Genomic DNA, 14,842 nt, shown 5'->3' on the forward strand with positions numbered 1-14,842 from the left:
GGATTTCACACTGACACAAACTAGAGACAGAATCAAAAACTTGCTTTCTTCACTAGCATCTGATTTGCTTTTTTCTTCATCTCAATAGCCAGCTCCATGGTAGCTAAGAGCTAAAACAACCCATTTCTGGAAGTAGGGGAAATGAGAAAATTACAGGGCAGATGCAGAAGATCATATGAAAGGAAAACACCACATTTTTTTCCTCTCAAGTAATGTATATATATTTAGATGCACTTACAGTGAACATGTAATATACCAAACCACTGCCCTCAAGTCAAGTCAAAACTAATAAATAGTATTAGTGACTTTCTCCTGCAATATTTGCAATTTCAGGGGCAGTACCAACCTCTGAACTTATTTTGCATGCTTTACTTGATGTCCCCTCACTATAAATCTATTACCATTAATAACCATCCCCGTGATTTCAACTGGAAGATAATTTAGGCTGAACATTGCTTTGGTTTAACAACTGAATAGATGTAAATTGAATCCCTTTTTGTACCTTGTTCAATAGAATTGTCCATCAAAGGAGGCCTGATCCTTCATCTCTCTAACCTGTCCCCATCACTTCACTGCTGCAGAGTATCCACAGATTTCAGTACAAGGCTGACTGGAAACGATCCACACAATGCAACAGACCAGGTTCAAGGGCCAGCAGTGGTGGGATCACCCCACAGTCTGTTGTTGTCCCCAGCAGTGCAGGGATGACCCCGCAGCCTGTGGGTGTCCCCCACAGTGGGGGGATAACCCCACAGTCTGTTGTTGTCCCCAGCAGTGCAGGGATGACCCCGCAGCCTGTGGGTGTCCCCCACAGTGGGGGGATGACCCCACAGTCTGTTGTTGTCCCCAGCAGTGGTGGCACAGGCAGAGTCCTGCGCTCGAGCCCTTGCCTGCCTCCACACCAACAGAGAGGGAGAGCAGAATCACACCTCCTGTGCCTGATTACCTAAGGACTTGCAGCAAATCCAGCTCAGCTGAATTCAAGAGCTAGCCTCAATATGTAACTCCAGATCTCACACAAACACTCCTTCTAAGAATAATTTCCCCATCATATGTGCAGTTTTCATAGGGTGTTAATAGATCCTGCTTCGTGGCCCTACATAACCAGCTCCTTTCCAGACAAACTCAGAAGTGACATTCTCACTCTCTTTAGTAAGAAGGGCATAAAGTACTGCACTATCAAGGCCAGTCACCTCACACAGGGATACCTGGTAGTACAAAAACCAGTCTGGTTACACCACACCACACCAGCTAAGAAACTCTGTACAGAAATAGCAAAACAGCTTTTGAAACAGAACCTGAAGATATCTTTGCAAGGTTAATACAGAGCTCTCAGGCTAGCAGGCATCTTGTGTTCATTATTTTCTGCCCAGGAAGAATTTATCACTATAAATTCATTGAAAATTTTGAAGTACGGTAATATGAAGCAAGCAGACTTGCAGGAAAACCTCTTCCTTTGCTACAATCTGTTCAGGAGAGAAAGGAAAGGATATTTGTATGTGTGTGTAGGAGACAGAGAGGTTTGAGGCGGGGGAGTATACCCAGAGGAAATACAAATACCATTTCACAGCGCAAGTGTGAGTGTGAGAACACAGTTTTTGTCTTTTATCTAATATTTGTGTAGGATCCATGAGTGTATAAAGGAAAGCTAATCCTGCTAATTTAAACCAGCTACAATGACTTGCAAAAATTTAAACAAGTTGCTGTTGAAACTTCAGGGAAAAATATTTGAAAATTTATTGTCTTTTTGACATTTAAAATAAGGGGATAGACGTTCTCTTTAATTATCGTAACCAAAAAAAACCACTTTTTGTTACTATTAGAAATATGACCACATTGTTCTATTATGATGATGTTTGCATTTAGCTTTGGATACCTCATGATGCTAAAATTGTGGAAAATACACGTTAATCTCAGCAGAAGTAGAAATAATTAAGTTTGCAAACAGCGTCTGAGTGTGGGGCCGGGTGAGCAGCAGGTGCTGTCCATGGTGCTCTGTCAGGCCATGGCTTCCATAGGCTATGAAACCCAGGAGCTGCAATTCTGATATGTGTCCCAGGATTGATGTGGTGAAACATAAAAAGTCTGGCTTTGGTCCCCATTCTGCAAATTCTCTTACTTCAGCATTGTCTTAGCCATGCCACAAGGGAGCATTTTTCCCAGCTTGACTCTGCAACCTTGCTTACATTGAATGTCATTTATTCTCAATACATTCCTTCACTTAATTGCAGAGTGAGGTCCATGCCATCTCTGAGTAAGGCAGAACTTTAAGATAGATGTTGAAAGAAGCGTAGCAGATGTTTAATGGAGAAATAGACAGATTTCTGCAACAAAATGCATGCCACAAAAGTCAATAAAACTTTAAAAAGGCAAACTGTATTTAAGGAAGAGGATGTAAATATCCAGGATTTCAATACTGATCTGCAGTTTCTGACTAACCCAAGTGAGGAACCACAGTGCCATTAACAATGGCATTTAATCTTAAGAAAATGGCATTTCAGGAAAGATTTCATATCCATAGTTTTGTGCTACACACAAAGCCTAGCTTTCAGGGCAGAGCTGACAAGAAGCTAGTTCTTGAGATTGCATTATACAGCATGAGATCCCACACTGCTTATCCAGTGAAGGAGTTTTACTCCTTAACAGCCCCACCTCTTATGGTGAATTTCACCTGTCTCTGGAATGGTTTCCTTGCATTAATTTGGTTTAGGAATTGAAATGAACACAGGAAAAAAAATAAATCAGTGAGAGGCTTAATCAATGTGGCCAACCTACTGCATTAGATTGTTTCACTCAATTACATTTCTTTTAAATAGCTTAATTTAGATAACTGTCAGGTAAAAGAGGGAAAATAGTTCTATACAATTAATGCAACAGAAGGTACTAACTGATTTAAGCAGCTGGCCAAAGCTGTTAGCAATGCATCTATCCCTTGGTTAAATTACTCTCCTGGATCTGCATAATACATGCATGACTGATATTTTTATCTAGAGCATTAAACCTAATGGCTGGTTAGTTGAAATACAAAACTGTTCTGAACAAATTCATGAAGTTCAGAGAGCTGGTATAGATCCCATCTGTCAATGCATTTTAGTGGTCCCTGCAGCCCCATACTGAAAACTCTAAAAGACTCTGCATTTATAAAGGACTGGGCACGTAATAACAGATGCTTGAGTTTAACTATGTGTTGATAAAGTATTCTGAAGATGCTTTCAGAATCTTAGGTATAATAGCTCACCCAGCTACAGCAAACAGCTAACTACACTTCTTTGTGTTTTCTTTCTCTGCAGGTATACCCAGTATTTCCAGTATTGGTAGTAAGTAATAAAACCAGTATTGTTTTGCATTGTCATTCAGCTTCATGGATCTGATTTCCCAACATCCTTTTCTGGTGTAGATGATGTTTCTCTGACAGCATGCCCTGTGGTGCAGGGGCTGTTTATTGGCCTTCCTCTCTGGCATTAACATGGAACTGTTATTACGTGGTCAGAGACAATGTCACTCCTTACATCTGCATTCAGCCCCAGATTTTCTGATCGATTCTTATCAGCAGATGAGCACCAAGTCCTATAAAACTAGTGTGACACAAAGAATTAAGACACTGTTGCAGAGAAAATATTTGCTGAGCATTTTGAAGAAAAGTGTTTGCTAATACCAGAAGTATAGGACCAATAATTTTCATGTATGTATATGTGGGCGTAAATTCAAAGAGCAAATGGAAAAGTTTATAAATGGAATAGCTTTCATTTCTATGAAGTAGATTAGCAAATGCAGCATATCTGCTGGAATCTGCATTAACTCTAGCAGGCTTTGAACTCAGCTTTACTCCACAAAATAAATAGAATTGTGTTCCTTCACAGAAAAATGCTTTCCTGTATGTAATCAAAGTACCAAAATACAACTCAAACTGTAACAAAACCATGACACCATTACATAAAGAACTACTATATCAATGAAACAGATGATTACTTAAACAAAACACATGGAGAGACCAAGTGCACAGCAGCTGAGCTGTGAGCCTCGGCTGAGCTCCACAGCTGAGGAGTGCGCACAGTCATGGCACGTTAGTTAATTGCCAATAAAGCAGGGAGGGAGAAATGGGATCCTGCTGTGGCTCAAGGAAAGAATATTCCCCACAGCCTCAGCTTTGTAAATACTTTGGACGCAACTAACATAATACAGGACAGTCACAGTTATAAAATACCACAGTTGTTAAATGCAATTTGCCATATCTGGTATCCAAGTGAAAAGTTTTTAACAATTTGGGTAAAACTGTCTCACTTCTTATGATGCAGGGTCAGGACTATCAATTTTTAATCAATTCAGTTTACTTAAGCTGATGAATAGCACTGATTTGTTAAGCTTAGACAGGCAAGTTAAATGCCATCAAAACTATCTCCCTTGCAAGTACAAGCAGCGTTACCAGCTGAATGCCACAGCATCTGTTTTCTGCTTTAAATAGAAAAACAGCATCAATGACAATAATGTGCAAATGAAAGCCTTCAATCTTAATAATGTCATTTGCCTGCTCTAGTGTCTCCTCTGGTATTTGCACGCTTGCAGATTCATAGTGATGTGCTGTTTTCAAAACTTTGTGTTTATACATATATACATTACCAAAAAAAATTAACTAAGTGAAAGAGAATAAGTTTATGTCACCATTCTCAGAAATATTCCTGCCATTAGTAACAGAAATGGGATGAATGGGAAATAGCTCTTTGGAGTTTGATTGTGCTATAGTTTCTTAGTACTACTGTGTTGCATGGTCTATATGGTTGTGTTTTCACTTCACCCTCCATACAGCCTTCGTCACCACATCTACCATTTCTGAGCATCAGCAGATGTTGGCCTTTGAAAACTTAATAGGGAAACTCAAATACCTTTTGAACTATGGTGAGCTGAAAGGATGCATTGTTGACCTCTTTGTATTTTACACTGGGATGATAAGTACAGTTTACTTATTACAGACAGAGAAAATTCTGTTTAACATTCTATAGGAAATACAAGAGTTTCTACAAATCTGTGTTTTATCTTTAGTCTGCTGTTAATGTCTTGGGATAATACGTGGTAGAATTGAACACATTTCTTTCCTACCTGAAAAGGGTGAAGTATGAGCATGTCTTCATGAGCACAAGTAAATACTAATACTGTGCTTGCTTTTTCCATGTGATTTTTCTTAAATAGCTCAGGGGAGAAATAAGTCTACTTGCTTAATGTTCTGAACACCTCTCCTATAACATAGGAATAGCAGAATTTTTGTTAAACAAGGATAGAATCCATAAATTTATCCTGTTCTCAAATAGAATTTAACAGAAGTCCACTTAACACACAAAACCAAACAAGATTAATTAGTCGTGGCTGCTTTAATGGATTCTGCATGATTTTTGTTTTGTCTATGCTAACACAGTATTTGTTTTCATATCAGCAGAGTTTTTCCCCATCTGGGGGCAGGAAGTTACTCTCAGGAGATACAGTTTGGGTTTCATTTTGCCTGGCAGCGAACACCTACAGGGGGGTATTGGCTTTTGTGTGCTCCCAGTTTTTTCTAGTTTATAAAGAGGATGGGGTTGGGACAGGGGGGTTAGAAACACTACATTTCCAGCATGCAAAGAAGATGCCACCTCAAGCAATGCTCATTTAACACTTTCTTGAGACTGCAATGAAAGCCAGCAAAGAATAAAATATATTCCCCTGTGTGCACATATATGTATTATTCTCTATTTTCCTTTTTTTTTTACCTCAAAGGATTTTGTATTAAAGCAGCTTAGCACTAAAATTTGAACACAAAAAAAAACAGTGGTCATTAGTAAACATCCTTTCTGATCATCTAGAAGAAAACAAAGCAAACCAAAAAAACCCCAGAGCTTTCCCATTAAGGTCATTTGTACCTGCCGTTGTCTATCAGTTGAATAATAGGTTCTCTGATCATTTCCAGCATTCTTGATTGCAGTGCTGGCTCGCTCAGCATTTTTCAGCCATGTCTGAAAAAATAGTGGAGAAATTGTTAGCAATTAATGAGTCCCAAAACCATTTCATAATTTTAATCAATGCTTATATACAGTATGTAAATATTCTGAAAACTCCATTATTTTACTTGCTAAAATAATGATTGTACAATTTTACATAGACCAGTGTATCAAAATGTTCATTATTGTGACCAAATACCAGCATTACTAATCTGTACATGTATGCCTTCAAAAAGTTGAGTCTTCTAAACTATTGCTTCTTTTTTTTTTTTTTACAAAGCATAACTCCACTAATTATGCTAAACAGTTTGTTATAGAGGGTAAAATTAGATAGAGGATAAGATAGACATGATGTGCAAATAGCTCTGTGTGGGCGATTATCACCTTAAAGCCTGCTGCTGGCAGATGAGTCAGAGTTTAGAGACAGACCATGCACCCAAGTGCAAGATGCAATCACAATAACCAAACACTATTTTCTGCTTTGTTCTTTGTGTTTTTGTTCTTCCTTACAGTCAATTTTAAATTAAGACAACTTTTTTAAATGATAATGCATGCAAGATGAAGTAGTAAAAAAAAAAAAAAAGACTGAATGGGCACTTTCTTATTTTATTGTTTTCTTAACCTTGAAAAATCTCATAGGTATTTTTCTGGAGCTAAAATAGTGTCTGGATGAGTGTAGCTTTATTTGTTTTTCACATTTGTAATGAAATTCTAATGTGGTAAATATATGTCTTAAAAGGTGGCAAGAGCAAATACTAGTGGATTTTTTTTCCTTTTTTAATAACAACACAAAGTATTTTGGACCTGATTTTGCCCTTTTGCAGTAACCAAGAAGTTCTCTTATTAAAGCTTCAGTTGTGTGAGCAAAGCCATTACCATGCCAAGCTGTAGACTAGAGTCTCTACCCAACACATGTCAGCAGGGCATAAACATGCATAACTAGGTTGTACATTACTTTTCTGTCATTATTGGAGGTCAAGTTTTACAGAAAGCTGTACTGTTGAGGGACCATTAAGATTTTCATCTCCTTAAAACATTCAGATACTGTCTTCAGGCTGTATCTATTATTTTGGATATACAAGCAAAATATTCTCATTTCAATTTAATTTTATCAAAATCTGACCTTCTAATAAATAATATTGTTAATCAGGCTTCCAGTCTAAGGCAGTCACCTTATCTGGATAACTGATTATAATATCAAGCCAGTATTTGTTTTCCCTCCTTTAATGCTTTGAAGCTCTTGAAATCTTTTGCTTTAAAAATTTGATTTTACACTATACTAAAACATTACTGAGCTGAAAGAAAATACAAATGGCCTTTGTGGTATGATGTGCTCATTTGAATACTGGATCTGAGAGAAATTTACATTCCAAATAATTCCATTACAGATAGTGGTACCTGGTAGGAGTCCCAACAAAGCCAGTTCCTGCTCTATAGCTAGGGTGTGACCCCTGAAGGTGAGGAAGCAGAACTGAGCCCAGCACGGAGCAGAAACTGCCTCTTTGCTAAAATTGCTGTGATGAAAATATAAATAAATCAAGTTATTTCAAGGGCAGGATCAGAAGCCACCAGTGCTGCCCCAGGGAACACTGCCAGGTCCTTGGGGTGGGATTTGGGGGAGCCTTTGTTTCAGTTTTGGTTTTGCCAGATCCACCAATTTTAACAGATAAGAAGAGCTATGCTCAGCAGTCTCAGACACAGCCACTGACAGTTTAGAGTTGTTCCTCATTCCTCTTTCCAGTTTTCCACCATCATCTTGAGTTAGTTTAAATCAGTCTATCAGTCACACAGTGTTTTCAATGCTTTTTGATTTGCTGCAATATATAGAGAACTACTCAGTTCATAGTTATCTTTCTTTTAACCATTAACAAATAATCCAGTGATAGGATACTCTAGAAAATAAGATGGCAAGATTCCAATATATACCATGGTACCCATGCAAAACACATGGCACTTGCAATATGCAAGTTGAGCTCAGTTACTCAGGGAAGTTTATAGAGAGCAGAGATGACCCAAAAAGATATTTTAAAATCTAATTATCTATAAAACTTGGGGAGAAATTATCAGGAAAAAAATGCATTTCTATGTTACCCTCTCATCTTTTTCTTTCTGTTCCTTAAGACATGTAATCAGTTTATTTAACTGACTAAAGCAAAGAATGAGGTTTCCAAATCAACATCATGATTTAAAAAACAAATCTTGATTTACTGTTCATAAGTTGTGAATTACTATACAGTAATTCCAGGTGATCAGACAATTTTAACATTTTTATAGGAAAAAGCAGAACCAGTCCAAATAAAAAAATAACAACACAACCCCTGCAAAATATCAACAAAGTAATTATTTTCTTCATGACAAGGTACCTAAATGTTTCATTCCAAAAATACTGGAATTCATTGTGCACTTCTATAAACATTTTAATGGAAATACTTAAAATTGAAGAATTCCCTCAGCCCTCACTATTTTGAGAATCAGCCAAAATTTGTTCAAATCAGTGGTATATTTTTTCTGATATCTGAAGGTTTCCAGAGATGGATCCTTCTATTATTTTTAAGCCTCTGAAAAGATCACTTTCTTTTTTACTCTACAAGTGGACACATAAAGGACTAATTGCATTTAAATTCTTCCAACAGTTATAAAAGCTGTTATGGCTGAGGAGCTACCATAAAACAACCACATCTTCACATTTATGCAGAATTCTCCTTTCTTCAAAGGAACAGGTATGAAACTTCCTACATTGCTCCAAAAAGATTGCCTAATATTGGCCAAGTATTTTTTTTTAACTTAATAAAATAAAGGGTTGATTTAAAAAAATCAGCATTTCTCTCTTTCAGTGATTTAGGTTTTGCAGTTTAATGAAAGTGCTAAAAGGCAAATGTTACGTGAGGTAGATTATCATAGCTTCCAAAAGACCAAAGGAGGCAGAAATGCTGTAACAATGATATGATGATTGCAAGAAGTGATGGAATACAATCTCATATAAACACACTTGATTACTCCAGCAGCTACTAAATCTGCCAGTGATTTCAGTGAGCGTTATTTCTTAAAAATCCTAATTTTTTTGTTCAATATTAGTACCTAAAACAACTGCAATAAGTCCACTGTCCTCAGCAGGCATCTATAATTGAGAACAGATATTTACTGCTGCCTACTCATGGTTTAAAATAGGCAGCAGCAAGGCCAGCTTTCTGTGGCTGAAGACATGAAGTTGTACTGAATCATTAAGTTTATACTGATACATTTCTAATTTTTTTTTAATGGAAAGAAAGTTAGAAAACATCTTAATCAGCGTATCTCACTGGGGTTCCTTATTGTTATTAAAAATTAAATTAATAATGATAGTTGCAAACACAAGTGCTCCCTGTCTGCCACTAGTGAGCATTATTTAAGACTTAGAGATTTATGAGTAGTAATTTCCAGCAGCTGCACTGTCTGTGGGCTGGGCCTGCAGGATCACTTGAGGAGGGGATCAGGCACTGTTGGCTGCAGAGTGCCCGGGCAGCAGCAGAGAATTCTGTGCTCCATCACCTCTGCCCTCATCCCTGAGCAGGGACAGCCCCTCTCTGGGAATACACTTTCATTTTACTGCCAGCTCAGTACTTGGTTGGAGTGAGAAACCAACAAAATGCCCATTAATTTCTGCCAAGATCGTGACAGGTTTTTTTCATGTGCAGCTGTTGGGTTGGAATTAGGCTGAAACTCCCCATTCATTTCCTTTATTTCCCCCATTTGAAACCATGATAGAGACCATGGTGCAGACTGTACTTCCAGTGAATATTCCAGGCAGATTTTCTTCATTTAATATTGGAAGTAGTTCTGATACAGTATGTTAGGGAGGAAATAAAAAAAAAAAAGATTGGGAGGAGAAAAAGGAAATTATCATACATCTAATAAATATAACGCAGTAAGTTTTTCCTTACTTCATGAAAATTAATTTTTTTTTTCAGTAGTTACTTTCTACATGTAATTGGCTTTGGAACAATAGTAACTAAAAATGCAAAAATATCCAATGTAAATTTAAAATGTCATATCTGATTTTTTCTCAGTCACACAGCTTGCATACCTCCACTCTTAAAGATGCCTACAGTAGCTTCACTTTTAAATAACACTCAAACATACATTTAGAAACTCTCTTTCACATTTCTTAGCCTTGTTTGCCCAGAATAAGTGTCATGGAATATTCTACAGTAGATTGAAATAGAACAGAATTATAGAATACCTACCCCAAGATGCATTTATTATTCTGGTAAATAATGACTCTAATTACAAAATGCACTTTCCGGGCATGGAGCTGTTCTGGAAAAGATTGGTTTATCTAGTCAGCTTCTCTATAAATAAACCCCTTGGTGGTAATCACCAAGGACTAGAAATATTTTCACAGGTTGCTGTGAAAGAATAACTAGCTGCTAAATGAATCTTCCCAGTGTCTGTTCAAGGGATGACTCATCTGCTCCAATGTACATGTGGGAATGACATCCAACATTCTTGGCCTTGGACTTCTCACCTACCTTTTCAGATAATACATTTCAAGTCATTGCCGTTAAAAAAACATTCAAAGATACAAAGAGAGACCTTTATCAAGAAACCTGTAATCTTGATGGAAATACAGGCCATGAATAAAGGATATGAGTAAAAGATACCGTCTTTACCAAAGACTGAAAAAAAGCACATGACAGATGCATTAAGTCTAAGGAGCATTAACCATATTACCAAGCAGCAGCTGGTTTCAGCTGGATATGACCCTCAACAACCTCATCTAAATTTAAAGTTGACCCTGCCATGAGGCAAACTGTGGAAATAACTGACCTCCAGAAGTCCCTTCTAATATGGTTATAATTATCAGTAATAATCAGTAATAATCACTAGTAATAACACTTAAATGGTAATACAGGCACTGTAAACTCCAACTTTATTGTTTTGGGTGCCCATTAAGAAACTCAGTTCACTGTTATCTAATTTAAAGGGTCAGGGAATTTTTAATTATTTTGCAGTAAGCCACAACCTCCATTTTAAGTGCATTTACTAAAACAAGCACAAATCTATAGCATTTATAGAATTTCTAAGAAATATGACTTTTTTTCTGCTTTACAATGAATGATTTTACTTGGACATGATATTACTCAGAGAAAGCTAATAAGGATAAATTATATATATTAAATATTACTGATTATACCAGTTTGATTATGTAAAGTATCTGATTTACTGTATAGGACATACAGTTTATGAAATGATAAATTCCAGAGGGTTAGTCCTAAGGCATTACAAAGTTATTTGAGACTATTAATTTTACCTCTCGTAATACCTAAGCTTTTTCAGTTGAAGACCACTATACATATGAATTTTTATAGCAGGTTTGCCGCACTGTACTCAACAACACAAGTAGGATATTGGAAGCTCCAGTCTGAAATGTGACCAGTTTTCTGCCACAACTCTGATGCTGCACAATGGCTAAAAGAAAAAAAGGCTAAGGAGACAGCAGGACAACATAGTCCATAACCATTGCTTTTCCTTTTTTAACTTCTGATTTTTATGTTATGCCTAATGTCCAGTCACTTTAAAATGTTTAGGTGAAGTCTAAGTGTTCCTAAATCGACCAAAATTTGACAGGGAATTAACTGTGCAAGCAATTTGTCAGTGAGTGTCCGATGAGGAGGAAGGTGGTCTGTCAGGTGCTTGGCAGCAGTGTGTCAGTGGAGGGGTGAGGGTTACCACAGCACCTGACTAGGGAGAGCTTGGAGATACTTCTTGTCATCCACTCTGACTGGGGCACTTGCACTTCCTATGTGTGGGAATTGGTGGATCTGACCTGTAGAGGCAGGTTAATGTCACTCAATATGTAGACTCTCTGAGAATCTACCGAACTGGTTCTTCTGTTTTCTGGATTGATAAGGAAAAAGCACAAAAATGCAAGAATCTGATGTAATTATGTGATTAACTTACAACTTGACCCTTTCAACTGCAGACGACTGCCTAACAGCAAATGGCACAGTGCAGATCCCCATTCTTTCCTTTCATTGTTCTCTGTGTGCAAGGACTTTAGGGACAAAGGCTGATGTGACCCTTAAGAAGAATTCTGTTTGGTTCAACCAAGACACAACCACTGCAGTACTCAGAGAAGATCATAAAAACACGGTTCAAGTCTAATGTTCAAAGCTAGGCAGATGGCAACAGAGAAACAAGGTTTTTTTCCTTCCCCACAACCCCATCCCCTTCACTTTCAGCTCCAAGACCCAGCACCAGTCTGCTAAGGGTTTTCATTTCTCACTTCCCCAGCCCCAGAACACATTAATCAAAGGAGATGAAGATCTAAAGAGACACAGCTAATTCTACTGCTCACACAAAATGTTTCATGCAAGTAACACATTTTGTAGAACTTATAAGAAACTTAGATATTTAACGTTATGACAAAAAAAAATCAAGCTGTAAAATATATCAGCAGACATATCAGATGATAGGAAATAGATGAAACATACAAAAGTGTAAGAGCCAAAGAAGAGGCCCACTCTACTGGTAAATATATTTCTTCTGATAACAGATATGTAATTCACTCAAAAGGCCCTGAAACAGAATGTTACAGTAAGATATGTGTCTTTGGTAAGAAGTCCATATTTGTCTGATACTGTCGTTTTATCTCTGCAGAGCAGATTTAACACAATATGTTCCTGTTTTGTTCCTGCTGTTAGAACTATATATATTGGCCTAGGATATCTTCTCATCAGGAAAAATTATATTTTAAGCCACAGAAAAGAAATTGTTATGCACAGTATTTTATGTCCATTTGGTGTTTTGGGAATCATCAATTGCTTGTTTTCTTGTTCACTGTGGAGTCGTGTTCTGTTCTAGTGCAACTTAGACTAGTCCAGTAATAGCTGTGTGTAATCTCTGTCTTTGTCCATATGCTTGCCTGTTTAGAACAATATCACAGATGTAAATAACAAAACCTGATTTTTCCTGATGCATGCAGATCCTCCAAAGTTTGATAGGATATGGCCGAATATTTCTTCCCTTGAGGTTTCTAAACCAAACCAAGGTAGGATGCTGTAAAATTCCTAGTGGTCTAAAGGTACTGAAATTGCTCTCAACGAGTCCCACATGGTGGCAAAAGTAATAACAATGATACTCCAACTCATTTTTCTCTGGTGCTAAGTAATGCTATCCTAGGAGAAAATAACTATAAAACAAACCTTACCTGAAAAGAGAGTCCAACACTCAGACTGGGCACATTACTGCAAATATGGGAATAATAGACATACAGACTAAAATTTGTGATACACAGAAAGCCCAGGACAATTTTGGACTTGTTTAGATAGCACAATCTGTATTTTGAGTAAATTTTGAGATTTTTCAGTGAGCAAAGGTTGTCGCTGTCAACATCAAACGCATTTTTAATGTCTTGTTTCCACTTTGTTTTCCCAAGTGAGCTGAGAAGCATTCTCAGCTTTCATGCCATCCACAGTACCCCAATACAAGCAAGTTCTCTGCAGGAAAGACCATGGTTTTCTACAATTTGAATGCTACACAAAAAATTACTCACATACTGTGATTTGACGATTAGCACTGAAAGAAACAAAATTACTTTTTAAGAAGACTAATAAAACTGAGATTCTTTGTTAGTTGAAGAAGTATTCAGCTATACTTCACATTTCAAAGTGATTGCTCATTATAAAAACAATTTCCTTCTGTTCTTATTTACCGCCCTTTCCTCCCCCAAAAGTCCCTGCAGAAATCTGGCCTGTGGCTTGCTTTCATGTTCAAAGGGTGTCCTTTCTGTGCTATAACACACAGAGGTGGAGAATAAAATTAATGAAAAGGCAATCTAGAAAATGGCCACTACACCAAATGAGATTGGGAATCTGTTGGGAATTACATGGGAAGGGCTGTAATTAAGTCTGGATCACAATCACCAAATCAAACATACTCCATGTGCATGTGAAATCTGCCATGTTATACGTGCAAGTTTCTATGTGCCCAACAAAACAGAAAATACTAATTGATCTCTGCTCTATGTAAGGATTAGAAAAGTACTCTGGATTATTCACCATATATTTAAAATTAACCATCCCTGATAAAGTAATACCTAGCATTCCAATTTCATTTAGCTCTCATTTTATTTCCCAAGTTTTTGCATGTCTTTTTTAAACAAACAAAAACCCCGCCCAGACTGATCTCTTTTCCTCTGCTCTCTGTAAGGATTAGCCTACATTATTCAGAAGAATTTTAAATTAAAACATTCTCAGTTAAATTATACTTAGCATTTCTAATGGATTTCATTGCTTAATTATACTGTGTGTGATCTAAGACCTAACTTCATTGCAAAATATGTTTTGAACAGCACAGAATTATTCAGTGTTTCTTCCTCAAAAATAAGAGTTTAAGTAAAGTTTTGATGTTTTGGTAGGGAGCACAAAACACAAAAACTTCAAAGCATTGCTATTCAACTTTTGTGTGTTTGCAGCATATTGTTACAGTGTTTAACATACAGGGTAGATTAAATATTTCATTTAAGTATAGTGTATGAAAAGAATGATTACAGAAATCTGCCTATATCTAAATATTTTCTTGTGGGGTTTAGGTTTATGCTAATTGGCCAGAATAAATATGCATTCAAATTCAATAAAACCCTTTTCAGACCACTCTGATATAGTCATTTGTCATAGATTGGGAGAAACTGCCAAATAACCTCTAACACAAAACTGCCAAAGTGCATAGATGTGAATTACATTCCCTGTCCTGATCTTGGATGTTGCAGCTCAAATAATTCAGTAATTGATAGTGTGTAACTAATTTTCTGTAACTTTACCCTTTCCTTACAAAAAAATAACCATTGTTAAATTCAAAAGTTAGAGAATAAAGATGTTTATGTTAATATTTTTATT

The 14,842-nt window shown here is 36.9% G+C and overlaps 1 protein-coding gene across 4 annotated transcripts in view; it reads left to right on the forward strand.

The window, feature by feature from the left end:
• The window catches only part of NTNG1 (netrin G1), a 148,043-nt gene that overhangs the window by 96,885 nt on the left and 36,316 nt on the right, over nt 1-14,842 (forward strand). For 3 of the 4 annotated variants that reach the window (XM_030953903.1, XM_030953900.1, XM_030953901.1), the window contains exons 5-6: nt 3,291-3,317; nt 12,931-12,996. In XM_030953903.1, coding sequence (XP_030809763.1) covers nt 3,291-3,317; nt 12,931-12,996 — 93 coding nt within the window. The remainder of the gene's footprint in view (nt 1-3,290; nt 3,318-12,930; nt 12,997-14,842) is intronic. The other variant, XM_030953902.1, reaches the window with a different exon arrangement.

Source organism: Camarhynchus parvulus, chromosome 8, assembly GCF_901933205.1.
Source record: "Camarhynchus parvulus chromosome 8, STF_HiC, whole genome shotgun sequence".
NCBI lineage: Eukaryota > Metazoa > Chordata > Aves > Passeriformes > Thraupidae > Camarhynchus > Camarhynchus parvulus.